This window comes from the organism of the source record quoted next, unplaced genomic scaffold (assembly GCF_019419815.1).
Source record: "Pyrus x bretschneideri cultivar Hongxiangsu unplaced genomic scaffold, Pyrus_bretschneideri_v1 Contig3, whole genome shotgun sequence".
Classification (NCBI taxonomy): domain Eukaryota; kingdom Viridiplantae; phylum Streptophyta; class Magnoliopsida; order Rosales; family Rosaceae; genus Pyrus; species Pyrus x bretschneideri.
Genome location: NW_025999612.1, coordinates 6,668,794 through 6,688,466, shown reverse-complemented (window position 1 = coordinate 6,688,466; position 19,673 = coordinate 6,668,794). Strand labels below are relative to the sequence as shown.

At 36.7% G+C, this 19,673-nt stretch overlaps 1 protein-coding gene across 1 annotated transcript; it reads left to right on the top strand.

Moving 5' to 3' along the window:
- The first annotated feature begins 8,215 nt into the window (after positions 1-8,215).
- On the top strand, positions 8,216-8,831 carry LOC108867497. Its single transcript, XM_018648287.2, has 2 exons — positions 8,216-8,538; positions 8,667-8,831. Exons 1-2 carry the CDS (start codon positions 8,434-8,436, stop codon positions 8,790-8,792), a joined length of 231 nt encoding a protein of 76 aa, XP_018503803.1. The 5' UTR covers positions 8,216-8,433; the 3' UTR covers positions 8,793-8,831.
- The last annotated feature ends 10,842 nt before the right edge of the window (positions 8,832-19,673 follow it).

Genomic DNA, 19,673 nt, shown 5'->3' with positions numbered 1-19,673 from the left:
TCATTGAACCACCAATTCAACACATGCATTCACACACCCTTTAATCATCCCCCCTTTAAGTTATGATTTTATTTCCTAACCCTACATGCATTATTTATTAACTCTTCATCATGCATCCACATTCATTCCAACACAAAACACACACATGCACTTATTCTTTCATCATTGCACCACCAATTCACCCACATGCACTTCCAACCATTCACACCCCTTTAATCATTCTCCTAGCTATCATTCACATGCTCTCCCATCCATTCTCTCCCTATATAAACCACACACACTTCATTCATTTGCATCATTCAATTCATCCCACACTTCCATTCATTCACTCCACATCTCATTTTCATACACAAACACATCCATTCTTTCTCCCTAGCCGTGAGTTTCTCTCCCTTAGAATCCAAAAACCATCTTCCATTTCCATCACTCCCCACTCCATTCCACACTTCCATCCCCCCAACCAACTATCCCTAGACCTTATGCTACAATAAAGAGGAAGATAAGAGGGCCTAAACGTTCATACAATTCAAGTTTGAGTTGTTGGAATGTTTAGGTGTTTCTTTGATTTCAAAGTTTAAATTCAATTCTCTTTGTTTTGTACGTATGAGGAATGGAAGAGAAGAGTGCCTAAACGTTCATACAATTCAAGTTTGAGTTGTTGGAATGTTTAGGTGTTTCTTTGATTTCAAGGTTATGAAGAACTAAACCCCCTTTAGCTAGGGGGTGATTCGAAACTATGTTTATATTTGCAATATGAATTGATTAACTTTCGTTGGAATTTCATAAGTTGTGGATTCAATTTGTTTAATTGTTTGATTGATAACTTATTTATGTATGTTTATTAAGAATGCGCGCTTAATTTTCATGCATGAATTTGACGCTAGAATATAAGTGAATTTCACCTAATCGTTATGAACTTATATTCACAAGTAGTGGAGGTTGCTTATAAACAATCGCGTTAAACAAATTCTTGGCATAAGTTTCATGCAATCATAGTAACGAATGCCTCGTCAACACTTATAGTTTTCATGATGCTTAATGATTCTTGCTTGTATCTCTATTATGCAATTCATGTAGGGAACTTGTGAGGAATGCTTTGGGTTGTCGAATGATGTCATCCAATTCAATAACATTAGGAAAACTTGACGGTTAATTTAAGCGGACCTAATTAACCCGGGGTGTTGAGTTTCATAATTTATCGAAAGACCAACTGAGAATCAATTTTGTATGCAAGTATAACATGTGTGGAGATGAACCCCTTGGCTATTCCATCATCCATATTTTCATCTCATTCATATTTACGTTTTGCCTTTAATTACAATTTGTCCATTTAATTTAATCTCGTCCAAACACAATCCCCCCTTTACTTTATTGTCAAATTAGTTAGAAATCAATTTAGTTTGTGTTTTTAAAGAATTTTGAGTCTTTTGGTTTGTCTTAATGTTTTAACGTTTAGTTTCACATTCTTTGAGTCTACTTTAGTGTTTTATATTGTTTTTACGTTTTTGAGTCAAAATCCAAGTGATTAACAATCCCTCCTAATCCCCGGTCCAGAACGATCCCTACTTACACACTTCACTACAATTGACAAAAAGAGGGTTTAATTTGTGCGCGTATAATTCTCGCATCAAAATCCTTCATATCAAAGGGCTTAGATAACTCTTCTTTGAGCTTTTTAATCATAGAAGCATCTTGACCAACAATCAACATGTCATCAACATAAAGCAATAAAATGATAAATTTACCTCCAGAAAATTGTTTGATATAGACACAAGAGTCAGCATGAGTTCTCTTGTACCCATTACTCACCATGAATGAGTTGAATTTCTTATTCCACTGTCTCGGAGCCTGCTTAAGACCATATAAGCTTTTCTTCAGCTTGCACACCAAATTTTCTTTACCTTTGACTTCAAAGCCTTTGGGTTGCTCCATGTATATCTCCTCTTCTAAATTGCCGTGGAGAAATGCAGTTTTAACATCTAACTGCTCGAGCTCAAGATCCATGCTTGTTGTCATACCAAGGATAACTCGAATGGAAGTCATCTTCACCACTAGTGAGAAAATCTCATCAACGTTAACTCTTTGACCAAAACCTTTGATGACCAAACAAGCCTTGTACCTAGTCATGTTGTCGTCTCTTTTTAATTTGAACACCCACTTGTTTTCAATACTTTTCTGCCCTTTGGAAGCTCCACCAGCTCATAGGTATCATTTTTTTAATAAGGAATCCATCTGTGACTCCATTGCTTTCATCCATCTCTCATTGTCACTATAAGCTTTGGCCTCCTCATAAGTTTCAGGCTCTCCATAATTAGTCAACATGATATACTCTGATGAAGAATACTTGGTAGACGATCTTCGACTTCTGCTAGATATTCTGACTTGGTCCTCATTCTCTTGCGAGACTGGAGGCTCCCTCTGATTGGGTTCCCCTTGAATCTGCTCTTCAGGCTCCCTGTAATCAGCAATTTCATGGTCTGGCTCATCTTGATCAAGCTCCCATTGATCTGCATTATCTGGTTCTGTAGGCAATTCATTGGCAGCTGCTTCAGGGATGTCACTGTGACTTTCTTCATCTGAAGCTAATGGATCAACTCATCTGACTACGCCATCTAGTTGTGCCTCTTTATCCGAATCCCCAATTGTTTGATCTTCATAAAAGATCACATCTCTGTTTCTGATAAACTTCTTCTGGTATGGATCCCATAATCTGTAACAAAAATCTTCACCACCATAACCAAGAAAGATGCAATATGTATCTTTGTAGGCTAACTTCGATCTCTGCTATTTGGGCACATGCACAAAAGCTTTGCAACCAAACACCTTCAGATGAGAGTAAGACACATCATTACCAGTCTATACTCTCTTTGGAACATTAAGACCTAATGGTATTAATGGAGATCGGTTGATCAAATAGCAGACTGTCCTTAAAGCTTCACCCTATCTGTTTAGATAACTTTGCAGTCCTTAGCATGCACTTGACTTTCTCCATGATTGTTCAATTTATTCTTTTAGCAACAATGTTATGAAGTGGAGTTCCAGGAACTGTCTTCTCATGACATATGCCATGTTTCACACAATACTCTCTAAACTGGTGAGATGTGTACTCGTTGCCATTGTTGCTATGAAGGCACTTAAGAGGTTTTCTAGTTTCCCTCTCCACCTTGGCATGGAACTCTTGGAATGTCTGAAACACCTGGTCTTTGGATTTCAATAAAAACACTCAGATCCTTCGTGAAGCATCATCAATATAAGTAACAAAATATTTATTTCTTCCAAGTGACTCGACTTCCATGGGACCACACACATCTGAATAAACAAGATCTAACAAATTTCCTTTCTTTGTAGATGGAACAGAAAAACTAACTCTTCTTTGTTTACCGAATAAATAGTGTTCATAAGAGTTTAACGATGTACCTTTGGCAAAGGGAATGTGAGACTTCTTTGCCAGAACTTGTAGGCCTTTCTTGCTCATGTGGCCTAGCCTCTTATGCCACAAGTCTAGAGATGAGTCATCCACAACATTCAACTCACATTTCAAAACATTGGTATTTGGTTGGTACAACGTACAATAAAGTCGTGCTTTTGCTACGACCATTAAGCTTTTAGTAAGCTTCAATTTTCCTTCACCAATATGGTGATAATAACCTTGTCGATCAAGGGTACTAATAGATATCAGATTGAGACGTATATCAGGAATATGTCTCACATCTTTCAACATCATCTGGCAACCAAGATTAGCTCTAAGGCAAATATCACCAATTCCAAGAATTTTGGAATAGCTTTCATTCCCCATCTTCACTATGCCAAAGTCACCTTCTTTGTATGTACTGAAGAATTCCCCGTTTGGATGTAGCATGGAATGAAGCTCCATTGTTAAAGATCCATTCAATGTCTCTGTCAGAATCACCCATATGTAGACATTCACCAACAGACAATATTTCTGGTACATCACCACATATGATAGTGGTGGTATTGCTAGTATCATCTTTCTTCTGATTGTTTCTTTCCATTTGCTCTCTCTTTCAAACTCGACAATTTTTCTTCATATGGCCTGATGGCATACACCTCTGAACTTTGACTTGGATCGGCTAGGACTCCTGCCATAACCTCTAGGTCCTCTACTCTTTACTTCTTATGCGGTTCTTTGTGACAAATACTTTACTGTTATCTGTGCCAGAAGTCTTTCTCCTTGTTTCTTCATTGAGCATCTTATTTTTAACATTATCAAGAGTAAGAACACCATTAGGAGCAGAGTTACTTACACTCACCACAAAGGTCTCCCAACTGTCTATCAAGGATCCAAGCAACAAGAGCGCTTGTAGCTCGTCCTTAATTTTCATGTTCATAGTAGCCAACTGGTTGATCATATTCTAGAAATTGTTCAAAGTGTTCTGCTACACTTAAACCATCCTTGTACTTCACATTGATGAGCTCTTCGATCAAGAAGGCTTTCTTGGTTAGGGTCTTCTTCTCGAACAAGAACTCAAGCTTCGTCCAAAACTCGCGAGCATTGGTTTCATTAGACACACGGTGAAAAACACTATCGTCCACCCATTGTCTAATTATGCAATTGCCTTGCGATTCATCTTCTTCCACTCGGCATTGGACATGCTCTCGAGCTTAGTGGCATCTCCTTCAATTGGCTCATGCAGATCCTTGCAATAGAGAATGTCCTCCGTTCTTGGCTTCCATGTTACCCAATTAGAGTTAGTGAGTTTAATCATAGTGCCACTTCCTTTTATCTCGTAGTATGAGCCAACAGAGCTCTGATACCACTTGTTAGGAATGTCAGTACTACAAGATAGAGAATGCACAAAGTAAGGTAGGAAATGGACACCAAGAATTTATGTGGTTTGGCAATTAACGCCTATGTCCACGGAACAACAATCAATCTTTGCTATATGAAAAAGATGAGTACAACAAGAGTAGTCTTACCAAGCCAAAGACAAGGCTTAATGGATACAAGAAAGTATAACACACACTTTCTATCACTCTAAACTTCACTCACAATGTGTAGTGGAACACTCTCACTCTCACTATTGGAGTGGAACTCTAGCTTTGGACTTGATCCTTTTATACTCACTTATTTGCTGGCAACACCCACACACCTATTTATAGGTGGGTTTATGCCGCCTTACCCATTGCCCACCGACTTTGGGCTTGCATGACAGCCACAAAATTGTAGTTTCTAGATCTTTCCATTTGCAACCAAGAAAACTAGTACTCTCTAGCTTCTTCCACCGACTTAATAACATGCTAGAATTGTCTTGCATGCTCTAGTCACATCACTTGCTTACTAGAATAATCTAGAACATTGATCATGGGCTGGATATGCCAACAACATTGACCTTCTATAGACAAGGGATTAAGGATTTTAAAGGAATTACAAGCTAGTTTCCCCTTAGGAATCCAACTTCCTGGTAAATGTAGGAAGTTCGTGTTTGGAATTAAGTGGTATTCCTTGTTTAATTATAAGTAGTGCTTTTCCTTAGTGGTTTGGGAAATTGTTTAGATTGAGAAACAATTAAACTAAATTAAATGAAAAAGGGTTTTCTTTGATTCGCAACTCATCTGCCCCACTAAAGCTCTTTGACTTTGCTTTCAAATAGCACTTCCTTTTAGAGGGGTCGAAGATTACATCTAGTGCTTCATCTTTATATCCCTTTCGTTGGTGAATCCTCCGGTGCTTAAAGAGGCAGGAAATCCACTTACACCGCAGCACTATCAGAAGAAAGATATGAGTTGAAGAATCTTTGACCATATTCATACGTCTCCCTCGTAATATTCGATGTTTCCAACTACTTTATGCACAACGCTATTAGATGCGTTCCTCGCAGTCTTTGATACAACTAAAGACATCAACAGGTCTTGAATTTGATTGATTTATTTGTCGAATAAGCGTATCTAATAATCAGAAAAATCTGCTTAGTTGGGTTCTTTCTAAGAACGCAATTTATCATAAACAATTATTTCGCTTGTGGCATTCAATCCTCACTTTATTAGGAATTTATGAGTGAGATGAGAGATGAACCGCCGTCAAATCGAGAAAGCGAGGGAGCGAGAGGTCTGAGGTGGAGAGGAAGGGGTGGAGCACGTGACATGTGAGAGAGGAGGCGAGCTCAAGTCGCGACACCTGTGAGCGAGTCGTATAGGTTGAGCGTGAAAAAAGAAAAATGAAAACTGGTTTGAGTAATGTTGTTCTTATCACAATTTTATACCATATTTCTTTATCATCTTAGGTGGCAGATGAGTTGGACAAGTTACATCATTTGATTTCAATCTTTTTATTAATTAAAACACTTAAATAATCTTAGGTGGAAGAAAGAGACTTCTCGTATACCACAATCATTATTTAATTAACAATCTTTTTATTAATTATTGATTAACATTTTGAAATTAAATGCTAATCAATTTAGATGATGTGGTTGTCCATATCATATGCCACCTAAGGTGGTATACAATTGTGGTACAAATATATGATAAGAATAACATTATTGAAACTAGTTTACTGCGTTTTCACTTTTTGGTCTTTACCTTTAAGTTTTGTTCGTATTTAATATTTTTTTTGAAACTAAAAGTAGTCACCAAACGAACTTTTAATTTTCAATAATGTGATAAATAAAAATAAAATTTGTTATCAAATGTCCTATAAAAAAACAAAAATGTTAAATAAGATTATCATAAGTTATGTATTTAAACCAAAGATAAGAAGTTCAAATATTCCATATGAGATGATAGCATGCGTTAGAAGTGAGCAGGATCGACTGACCAAAATAGTGTCAAGCATAAACAAATGAACGGCAACGCAACAAGCCAACTAGAGCCCCCTTCTTCCCTCCATGCACTCATAACTCCCCAAGCTAAAGGGACCCACCCTCCTTTGTATCTTACGGCGCACAACCAAAGTATCTTCGTTGTTGTACCCAAAAAAAAGGCACTCTAACCTACTCTCCCCCTCACCCAACCTAATGGTGCACCTACCTCTATTAACTAAACCAACCTTCACACCTCACACTCTCACGCCTACCCTTCACACCATCAAGTTTCTTAACGTGGATCGGAGTATAGTCTAAAGAACCGGTCGAGTTTTAAGACATTATAGAAGATAGAAAAGCGGTATGGAAAGTTCCCTAAGGACCCTATAGTAATCAGCGTTCGTTGAAATGTCTGCTTGGCAAGGTTCTAAAAAAACACACGACACTACTCAGGCGGCGGGCCTAGTGCTTAGGCGGGCGCCTAGACGGCTTAGGCAGATTTATGTAAATTTATTATATATCTTGTAAATAAATGTCTATTTATACTTAAAAAAAATAAAAAAAATAAAAAATAAAAACTATACTTGTATGGATAATCGAATAATGATAAAATGCAAAAATAGAAATAGAAAAATACACAAAATACATCCATCCAACAAGTTCAATATTTAAAAAATAGTAAGCATATAATCATAATGAGGAGTATTCTTGGATGATAGACTAAATTCTTTTTGTTCATGATCCTTGCATTGGATTGGACATAGACTAAATCATTTAACGTTGTTGTATCTAGTTTTTTTTTTTTTTTGTATGTATCCCCTCAAAAGTTCTCCAATTCATTTCACAATTAGATGAACTTGTAGTCAATCCATCCCTTGCAAATTAGGTACACCATTTTCAATAGTATACCACCATAAAACTAAAAAAAATAAAAAAGAACACAATTAATTTAAAAAAAAAAATCAAATCCGCCTAGAACCGCCTAAGTGCCGCCTAACTCTAGACCGATTTTTTGAAACGATTTGCCTTATATAGTGGCGGGTCTTCACCGCCCAACGCCTGCTGCTTGGTAGAATTCAATTGTTGATTTCCGATAAGCCTCGGCACATCACTCAATAGGTCTCAATAGACATCGACATGCCCCACAAATGCTTGACATAGCGCCTCAATAACAAAACTAGGCAAAAAAAAATCGATTGGAACCCAAATTTTTTTTCGCACGCATTAATTCTATCAAAAATCGTTTTCTTTTAGTGGATTCAGTGAAAGATACATCTAGCCCGTTTATTCACGTAACTGTCGATTTTAGATTTTTTTTGCAAATCAAACGCCGTGGAATCACAACCATCCATCTATCCGACCAACCAAAACACGCCAGCGTGGCAAAGAATCTCAACACGAAGCCGGACCTAAATTTTAAAATTAAATCCCGTTAAATGCGGTCCGATGAAGTCCCTCTTTACCCGCGAACGCGTATAAATAACGGCCCACCAAAGGCGCCACTCAACGCCTCTCCGCAACGGAAAATTAAGAAAAAAAGAAAACGAAATCGCAAAGTTCGGGTCCGAGATCCGGCGAGCCTCGTCGGGTTTCGACCACCTCAATTCGAATCATTAGTTTTGGAGCTCCGAAACGCATCGTTTCTCTCCTCTCGTCGACTTCGAGTTCTCCGACAATGAAGGGGTCCGGCAGTCTGGTCGCGTCGGTGGTCGCCGCGTCGACGGTGGCTCTGACGACGTCGTCACCGTCGGCTCTGACGACGTCGTCACCGTCCAACCAGGTACGCATAAAATTACAAAATGCTGCTGCAAGGTGTTGTTTTTTCATCAAATTTCATGAAATTAGTTTATGGATCTGCTAATATATCGGAACCTTAATCTAATTACGGCGTTAAATGCATTTGACTAGGGTTCTTCTTCCCCGGCGACGAAGAACGGCGGACAAAATTCGAATACGGCGTCGGATAAGGATAAATTCGAGCCGAGATTCGACGGGTTGAGGTTCATTGAGACGCTGGTGACGGCGCACAGATGATTAATTTGACGGCGGAGCACTGGAGTCAATTGTCAGCCCCGCGATTAGGATTCAGAGGAAGAAAACTTGTGCTTTCCTTTTTCTTTCTTCTTTATTTTTTTCGTATTTTTCCAAAGTTGAAGACTTTGGCGTCGATTTGTGATTGGGTCCCTTTTGGGTGTTGAATTTAGGCTCTCCAATCTCAGAATTCATATTAATTACCATTTAATCTCATATTAATTAAATGAGAAGCTTATTTTTTTAATTTTAATTTTTTGAAATTTTGGTGATCATAGGAATCTTCGTGATTTCCCGAAGTACATGTGACAAGGTCTGGACATTGTTTGTATTTCGTTGTAAATTTTCGGTAGCGAATTGGGGTTTCTTGCTGCGAGACGAAATTACTTGGAATTGTACAAACAATTAAACCATAGAAATTTTAACGTTTCCGGTATTGTTTATTTTAACGAAAAATCACATTTTTAAAAGTCAATCTTGATACTATTCATTTGACTATTTATTTTGTCCTTATTGTTAAAACTCAAAATTTTCAAGTTTTTTTCATTAGTTTTTCTTAAATCATATGCTTCCAATTCCTGTTGGTGGTTTTCAATGTTGGAAATTACGTTTTATTTTTTGTTTTGAACTTTTTGTTAATTGTTAATTGTAAGAAGAAAGGATTTGGTGGGTTTGATTTTTGTCTTATCATTTCTAATTATCCAACGTGCTGGGTTTGCTTTGCTTGCCCTGTGTATTATTTTAAATTTGGTAGTTATACAAATAAATTAATAGTATAAGTTATCGGCCAATTCGAGTGAGGTAGGATTGAGATCCTTTCTGGATCTCAAATTCCGATCCTTACGGACTAAGCAATCGGGAGCGTTCAAGAGGGAGAGATATTTGATCGTTGGGGAGAGGCGCTATGTGTGAGATGGCTAATAGGGATCGTACGATTTAAATTGAAGGTTCCAGATTGTTCGGTCCGCGAGCTGCGAATCTCAATCCCTTTTGTTACGTACATGACTTTCATGTCACAAAATGTTAATGTTATGTAAACAGTTAAAACAAAATGTTAATGTTATGTAAAAAGTTAAAACGCATATCATTATTTGACTGATTCGAGAATTTAAAATACAGTCACAGTGGCATATTCACTTGTGATACTTGGTTTTTAATGTTGGCTTAAAATTTTGATTGCTTTGTTGAACAATTCTACGGTACTCGGGAGCATTGGTAGCCGTAGAATTTGACGCACAGATCTCTGGCTGTCATTCTATGAATCTTTGTCGTGTCGCTGGTTGTTTTTTTTTTTTTTTTTTTTTGAACGCTGTCGCTGGTTGTTTGGTCACAAGAGGAAGGCGCATATAAACAGATCTTTGCAAGAAAAAGGTAGTGCAGCTACCGCACCTTTATGAATTAGATTAACAAAGTTTCCAACTACTTTTTATTGTTAAAGTAGTTTCCATCTTCGGATGTGTCGATGGCCTGTCAGATTTTTGTGGTGAGACATAGAGACTCAGATTCTGGAGAATTTTAGGTATCCCGAGCTTACACATTCACACGTTTATAACAACACTGATTATTCTATTTTATAACACTCATTGCGTAATTGAATTTTTTTTCTGATCACGTCTTTCAAATTTCATTACGTAATAAGTGTTATAGAGATGCCGGTGTGTTTCTGGCGATAGAGTCTCCATAGAAGGATGGGTCTCCAACATCCTAATATATATATATATATATATATATATATATTTTTTTTTTTTTTTTTCTCAATGCTTCAATTATTTTTGCTTCCTATTTATAAATCTACGATGACTGGATACCACATAAGTTTGTTTACAAAAAATCATGAGTGGTCCAACAATGACCATGATGTTTACCCTTGTAAATTGTAATCCAACAATTTTGATGACTTCGATCTGTAAAAGGATTGTGGTTGAGATTATTTAAAACATATTGGCCACACCGTGTACGACTATTCAAGAAAGCACTAATATTCATTTATGAATTAGGATTTGGGAACACGCGTTTTTTACACACATTTTGCTACTCTATTTTTTTTTTTTTAAAGGACAAACAATATTATCTACATTAAGAGAGAAGAGATGAGTTTAGCCTCACAGTGGGCTAGCAATAATTTGGTTCAAATTCACCCATTGGCGATAATCGAATTTAAGACCTCTCACTTACAAGTGAAGAAGAACACCACTAGACCGTAGTACTAAGTGGCCTACTTCGTACTGTATTTCAACAATCTGAACCGTTTATATTTTAGTACATTATTCATAGATTATCCTGGTAAAAAAATTATAAAAATCCAAAACCATAAAGACATTAATTTGGAGTGAAGAATACGGTTCTACAAAAAGACGCTAAATTTAATCCAACAACCATATAGTTTCGGATTTGAGTGATTTTTGACATATGTTATCTTTGAGGTAAACCATAAAAGATTGACAATTAAATTGTTAAAATACATTATTAAGTGGATTCCACAAAAACGCATGTCCTCATATTCTAATCCATCATTTATTTATATTTGTGATAAAACACTTTTGTTTTCTTTGAGAGTCTTTGAGACATTACAAATTTGACTCTTTGATTACATTTTGTTATCTATGTGACAGTTTAAAGAATAAAATTTAGTACTTCATAATTTTGCAGTCCAACAGATTCCGCATATTTTATTATTTTATACATTTATTGTTGTGCTTTTGGCCAGTCAGTTGAGTGTGGAACCGAACTTCAAATTACAACCTCACCAAAATACAAATTTACAGTTGAATAAAATAAAATACAAAAAATAAAGACACTAAGAAATTTACTAGGATCAACAAAATGTTGTCTACGTCTTCAGAGAAATAATACTCTTCACGATGAGGATAACTGGTAGAAGATATATTTGAGTAAAATCGATATAATCCAAACCCGAATCCCTTATATACCCACTCATAGAATTTCTCCAAGAGCTCACTCTACCCCATGAATTTCTCACTCTCACTCTTTGTTTTCTCTCCTCTGTGTTCTCCTTCAAATGATTACCAAATGCACAAATATTGCATCTAGTTATAGGCATAGAAGAGAAAGCATGCACAAGTGCATCAAGACCTGCTTTCAACTTTGCTTGTGGCAATCATCATGTCTTCTCTTGAACGAAGACTTCCACACCACGACCGAAAGCAAACACAAAGTCACAAATGACTGCTGCCATTTCTTTGTAGCATTCACAAAGTTACATATGCAAAATTGTTGCCAACTCATAATTAATCACTAATTTGTGAGCCAATCACAACATCTAGTACAAAAGTGTTGATTTTCCTTTCTATATAAATTTTGGTATAATTGCGTGTATTGTTCCTTTTTATTTTATTTTATATATATTATTATTATTGCAAATAAACATTTGCAGAGTGACTTTCTCATACTACACATTCGTAGAGAGAGAATTGAGTCCCAAATTTGATGAGCTATTTTGTAGAGTCTCTTGGAGCCAGTTTTGAAAATATGGTTCTACAAATTTAGTCAAAAGTGGATTTATGGAATTTGTTGGAGATGTTCTTTTTAACTTTTTTTTTTCTTTCGTTTCTTAGTTTTTTTTATTTATTTATTTTTTATTTTTTTATTCAACTTAAAAGCTAGATAAATACAAAGAAATGTGTAAGAGAAAAAGAATATACTAATTGTTTGACAAGACAAGAAGAGAACTTAAAAAAGAAACATGTTATAATATTGAGAAGAAAAACACGACTAAATCACGAATTGTTTTGTAATATTAATTTATAATTTAGACGATGATGCATGCTTCATTGAACTATTAAAAAGTGAATATCATTGCAACGGCCACACCATAATTTGTAGAAAAAATATGGGCCAATGGAAATGGAGGATAAAAATGAAATTATAAATCTATAATATATTTTTTTGAAAGAATAAATCTATAATATTAGTTTTATGGAAGAAGAAGTGGAGTTGGGAAAATATAAAATAAAATCTGAAGAACGCATACGGCAATAGTTTGATGAAAACTTGAAGTGCACGTGGGCCATGAATGCAGTGGCTTGTGTTCAAATCCAAATCTTCTGCATATATTTAGGATGTGTTTTTTTTGTGGCTCGATCATTAATTAACACGTATTAGTAACACGTATTAGGCCGAAGATTGCACTTTACAGCCTGACTGTCATTGATATATGAAGTGTTCTTCATTAGGCTGCTAATTATAGCTTATCTTTAGGGTTTAATTTTTCTGATATTATTCTTCTCACTAAGGAGGGAAATATATATTGTACAAGATTGATTTACAAGGAAAGAAACACCAAATAATATCTATCCTAATTATATCCTGATTACAAGGACCCAAATAGGTCACTAAGCTAATTACAAAGGTCAACTCTCCAACACTCCTCCTTAAGTTGGTGCATAAATGTCGTTCATGCCTAACTTGACGAGAGAGTTGTAGAACGCTTGACTCGCAACAGTTTTAATTAAGATGTCTGCTAATTGATCCCCTAACTTTACGAACATGAATTGAATAATATTCTCATCCAACTTCTCCTTAATGAAGTGTCTGTTAACTTCTACATGTTTCGTGCAATCATGCTGGATTGGATTGTGTGAGATATCAATGGCTGTTTTATGATCACAAAACAAATTCGAAGCCGACATTGAAGGACACCTGAGTTCTGCGAGTAACCTCCGAAGCCATAATAATTCACATACTCATTCGCCATACCCCTATATTTTGCCTTTGCACTTGATAAAGTAACCACTTTCTGTTTTTTACTCCTCCAAGTCACTAAATTTCCCCCCACAAATGTAAAGTATCCAGATGTGGACCGTCGATCAATAATATTCCCTGATTTCCTCTTTATCATCACCTGTAACAATCATATCATCCACATAAATAATAAGTGCCGTCAATTTACCCATTCGACGTTTCAAGAAAAGTGTATGATCGGAATTGCTTTGCCTGAACCCATACTTCCTCATAGTCGTCCGGAACTTACCAAACCATGCCCGAGGTGATTGTTTCAATCCATACAATGCCTTATTCAACTTACACACCATTCCGGGTTGTGAAACCGATGCATAACCAGGTGGAATATCCATATACACTCTCCTTTAAGATTACCATGTAAGAAAGCATTTTTCACATCAAATTGTTGTAATGGCCAATCCAAGTTAGCCACCTACGAAAGTAACACTCTTACCATATTAATCTTTGCCACCGGAGCAAATGTTTCTGTATAATCAACACTATACGTCTGAGTGTATCCCTTGGCCACCAAACGTGCTTTGTATCGTTCAATCGACCCATCAGCTTTGTACTTGATGGTGTACACCCATCAACATCCCATTATTTTCTTTCCTCAGGGTAACGGAACTAAATCTCATGTTTGATTTTTCTGAAGTGCATCCATTTCTTCCTCCATTGCCTTGGTATATCGATCATTAGATAGTGCCTCCTTCAATGAACTTGGTGTGCTATCATTGGATATTTGTTGTACAAAAGCTTTGCCGGGTTCTGATAATTTATGTGATGACACACAGTTGGCAATGGGATATTTAGAGCCTTTCGTTGTTTCCGGTGAATATCAATTGGGTGGCTTTCCTCGGTTGTGCCTGAAAGGTAATTGATAATTCGGAACATCGAATACATCAATAGGGATCGTAGACCGTACCTCAGGAATATTCTCAGGAGTATGATCATCTGGTGGTGCTACATTTGGAGACGAGGAGGAGTAGTATCAATAGAAGTTTCAAGATCGGCAAGTGGTAACACTGGTGCCATGGGTGAGGACGACATTGCCGTGCCTGCCGCTGGTTTTGTGGGCAGCGATGTTGCTTTTGTTGGCTGGGCTGGTAGTGTAGCCACTGCAGGCTCAGCTACCAGTGGTAGCAGAAGATCAATGCTAGCAGCCATGGTCCAAACCTGCTCGCCATGCAGTGTCTTCCCCCTGAAGAGGAGGGTTGGAAGAAGCCGAAGAGTAATACATCTTAGACTCGGAAAAAGTAACATCCATGGTAGTATACATCTGACGTGAATGAGGGTGGTAGCAACTGTACCCTTTCTGATGTAGTCCATACGCCATAAAAACGCAACGGATATCACATGGGTCAAGTTTTGTCCGTTGATTTTTATGTAGATGAAGAAAGGCAACACATCCAAAAACTCAAGGTGGGAGCACTAAAACGGACGGTAGAGGCACAAATATTAGCAAGAACTTGCAAAGGTGAAAGAAAGTTCAATACTTTGGATGGCATGCGGTTGATAAGGTAAGTGGTAGTCTGAAGAGTAACATCCCAAGAGGAACGGGAAACATTTGCCCCAATCAATAGCGATCGAGCCATTTCTAATAGATGGCGATTTTTGCGCTTAGCCACCCCATTCTGTTGAGAAGTTTGAGGACAAGTAGTCTCGTGGAGGACTCCGTGATTAGTTAAACAATGTGTAAAATCATTATTAACATATTTGTCGCCATTATCAGAATGTAAAATCTCGATTGTAGTAGAATACTGTGTCTGAACCATGGTGTGGAATGTCTTAAACACCAGAAACACATCACTTTTATGCTTCAAAAGGTATAACCATGTCATTCGTGTGCAATCATCTATGAAAGTTACAAACCACCTAATACCAGATGAAGTAGTAATCGGAGATGGTCCCCAAACATCTGAATGAACAAGACCAAAAGGAATAACATTTTTATTAGAATTCAACAAATAAGAAACACGGTGACTCTTAGAAAGTACGCAAGTGTCACATTTAAGGTCTGAAATCGAACAACCAACAAATAAATCTGGAAACATATACTGTAAATAACTAAAAGGCAGATGAACCAAACGGTGATGCCATAACCATATCTAACGCCGCTTATGATCAACGGCTCCTTGGGCAAGATTGACCCGTCCTGTACTGACATTGTCCACAAAATAAAGATCCCCTTTCTTAGTACCATGACCAATTATCTCCTTAGTGAGAATATTCTGAATAAGACAAAACTTCAGATATAATAGTACACAACAATTCAATTGCTCAGTAGCTTGGCCAGGAGACATCAATTTATGCTTTAGTGAAGGTACAAGTAGTGTATGCGGCAAAGAGATGGTAGGCGTGAGGCGTAGAGTGCCAACGCCAGTTACCAATAAAGTGATACCATTAGCATTAGTAATATTTCATCGAAGTGGATGGGGTCATATGTCATATGGTCTGTGGCACCGGAGTCAATGATCCAACCAGACTGAGTAACACCATTATTCATATTAAAAGCATAACCACAGTTACCTGAGGACTCCGGAGGCATGTCGGAAGAACTCGAAATAGGAAGAGGATTCATGGTAGGGTCGGTTAAGGTAGTAGTGTTTAGGGTTGTAGTGTTTAGTATAAGGGTATGATCAGTTAGGATGAGGCTGTTTTCACCGTCGAGTGGTGGTAGGTTCTCCATGGGAGGGCCGAGTTTGCTTGACGGAACGGGCAGAGCAGAAATCCTAGGATCTCTGCTTTGATACCATGCTAATTACAACTTATCTTTAGGGTTTAATTTTTCTGATATTATTCTTCTTACCAAGGAGGGAAATATATATTGTACAAGATTGATTTACAAGGAAAGAAACACCAAATAATATCTATCCTAATTACGAGGACCCATATAGGTGACTAAGCTAATTACAAAGGTCAACTCTCCAACATAGGCTACTTAGGGTTAATGCAGAACATTGAAAGGATAACTGTATTTTGTTGATGGAAAGGAAAAAACTGAATTTATATGTAATCAACACGAGATTATTAGGTATTAAAATACAGTCATGTTCTTTAATAATTAATGTTATGCACAAGCCCTTTTAAGTATTTTGTAGTGAACTGCATTTGGCTGCTGCAAATTCAGCAGCAGCGAAGTTAAGTCCTTTAGCAGTAAATTAATTAAAATAAATAAATAATTGCTACAGTGACTTAAGTCTTCGCATTCTTCGCCACCAGAGTGACAGAGTCTGAGACATGCGCTGTGAAACTTAGCAAGTTTCCAACTGCAAGAGTAGAAAGACCAAGATTGCAAAAAGCACTAAAGCTGCAACTTGCTGCAATTTGCAATAGAGTAAGATTCTCTCTGTTTATCATTTTACTTAAATGGTTACGATTAAGTTACGTCGATTTTTAATTTGAATTTTTTATAGAGAAAAAGACAAAAAAGAAAGTGTGAGAGAAGGGAATGGAAGATGATGATAATAGAATGGGAGAGAATCATTTCCATTTGCAATTGCAAAGCACCAAAGCAGTAAAACCCGAGTAGGTAATTTTCTAATTTTATATTATATAAATGATTATTTATATATTAACATGTCTTATAATATATATACTAGAATCATGGGGTGATATGTTAGTAATTTAATAATATATACTATACGTTGGAATGATAATTTGAAATGAAAACTAATTAAAAGAACTTCAAAATTTTGAGTTTTAATCAAAATAACAAAAATGTGTTGTAAGTGAATAGCACCAAAAGTGACTTTTTAGAGTAAAAATGTTTTTTTCGTTAAAAGTGAATAGTATATGGAGTATTTCGTTAAAACTCCCTAATTTGAATTGGAATTGTTTGTTATCTGGTGTAGGTAATTTTTCAAAAAAAATTTATTGAAGCTATGCTTATTAGGAAACAACTCTTTAGTAATATGAAAAGAAAAAAAAAAGGCAAAGAATTAAAAATTGCTCAAAGTTTAAGTGCTTGAAAATTTAAAAGAAAGTGATGTTGGTGAAGACTTACAAGATGTTGGTGACGAATCTCATGATCACGAAAATAGTGGTGATGTAGAAGAAGGTGTTTGTGATGAGTCTCATGATGATTTAGGTACTATGTCCCCGTGTTGTATTTCTTTTTAATATATGTTCGTGTATTAACAAAAGACACATTTTAAACGTTCGCCCCGGACATCAAAAACTCAGGACCAACCCTGATGACTGCACACGCAATCAACCTCAAAGAAATAAACAACCACATGCAAAAGCAACAAACACACAAGAATACAAGAATTCATAGTGGTTCGGCCGATCTTGCTTACATCCACTTCAATGATCCCATGAAAATTTCTCTGGCAAAGAATAAGAACAACTTTTGTCTACAACTGAAACCCCATTACCTTTGGTTGTCGAGAATATGAATCTCACATTAAGGAAAAAAAGACATTGCATTAAAAAGTTCAACGACTCTCCATATTGCTAAATTGATTTTATGGTGGAACCTTACCTTTTGACCCTTCAACTTCCCTATTAGTGTCACATCCTGACCCGGGCTCCACCACATTCCGGGCTCGACTCTGCCATAGCACAATATTGTTCCGATGGAACCTAAAGCAAGTGAGCTCCCAAAATGCCTCGTGCTATATGGAGGTGGGCATGTACATATAAGACATAGAGGATCATCTCCCCTGGGTGATGTGGGATCTAACAATTCACCCCCCTTAGGGGCCCGACGTCCTCATTGGCACACTCGCACCACACGGTAGAGTGGCTTTGATACCAATCTGACACGCCTCGATTCTGATATTCCCCGAATACCAGGATAGGCACGTGCTGGCCGACACCCGATGGTGACAAAAGCCATGTATTGAGTGCAAATGCTGAAAACAAGGGGTAGATAAGACTTATAAATATAAAAGAATAATGAATATGCATTTAAGGAACGTGTTCTAATTAGTTGAATGCTCTGAACATGTTCCTTAAATGCATATTTATTATTCTTTTATATTTATAAGCCTTATCTACCCCTTGTTTTCAGCATTTACACTCAATAAATGGTTTTCGTCACCCTTGGGTGTTGGCCAGCATATGCCTATCCTGGTATTCAGGGAATATCGAGATCGGGACGTGTCAATCAGACCCTTGGTCTTAATCTATCTTGTTCATCCATATTATAAGACATGTACATTAACTAATTATACCTTGTGTTCCAGCACCACCCAATAACTTTTCAACAATTAGAACATTTGTAAGCCAATTCACCTTATTAAGATGCCATGGATTCAACAAGTCAGGTTACTTTGTTTGAAATTTGAACTTCCCCATTACTAATTAAGTAGAAGGGTAAAGAGCAAGTAGTCATGTTGGCAAGATGGCATAGAAATGTAGCCTTATTCACAATGCAAATAATGTTGTTCCTTCTACTTTTCTTAATTTCAATGGCATTAGTAATTTTAAATCACAAAAAATGGTGCAGAACCAACTCTTCCGGTCAAATCAAGAAAAAAATTGATAAAAAAGATGGGTTGAAAGCAATTTTCCAACCTCCAGATCATTGTGATAAAGATTGCCGCTTCAACGATGTCCATGCAGAATATAATACAAAACTGCAACTTGATACAATTTTTTTCGGTAACTTTAACGAAAAGCTTCTGATACTATTTATTTTAAAGAAAAATCATATTTTTACACTTAAAAGGCAATCCTGGTACTATTCACTTTACCCTTTAGTTTGTCATTATTGTCAAAACTCAAAGTTTTCAAACCATCTTCATTAGTTTTCCTTTTTTTTTTTCGAGAATTATTATTAGCACTAAAAAAACTTCATTTTACACTCCAAATTTTCTATATTATAAAAAAAAATACATTTTATAAAAAGTGTAAAATGAAAATTTTAAAATGTCAATAACACAACTTTTTTTTAAGGTTTCCACCGTCGATTATCTCAGCAACTCCACATTCCATAGGAGTCAACAAACATGTGGAAGAAAGCAACGTTAACGTACCAGGTAGCTTCACTGTTTCACAAAATTTCGGGATGTCGTTTTCCTATGTGGGAACCGTCAACCTCAGAATCCTCCCCACCACCAAACCATGCATTCTCAACCGCACACCGCTCGCAACGGTGTCGTTTCCGCCACTTGATTCAAGAAAAAGATTTTCCAG

Excerpts from the sequence above, each read along its gene's own strand:
- LOC108867497 (XM_018648287.2), top strand. The coding sequence starts at position 8,434 with ATGAAGGGGTCCGGCAGTCTGGTCGCGTCGGTGGTCGCCGCGTCGACG. Across the intron at positions 8,539-8,666 it reads CGTCGTCACCGTCCAACCAG|GGTTCTTCTTCCCCGGCGAC; the intron begins GTACGCATAAAA and ends GCATTTGACTAG.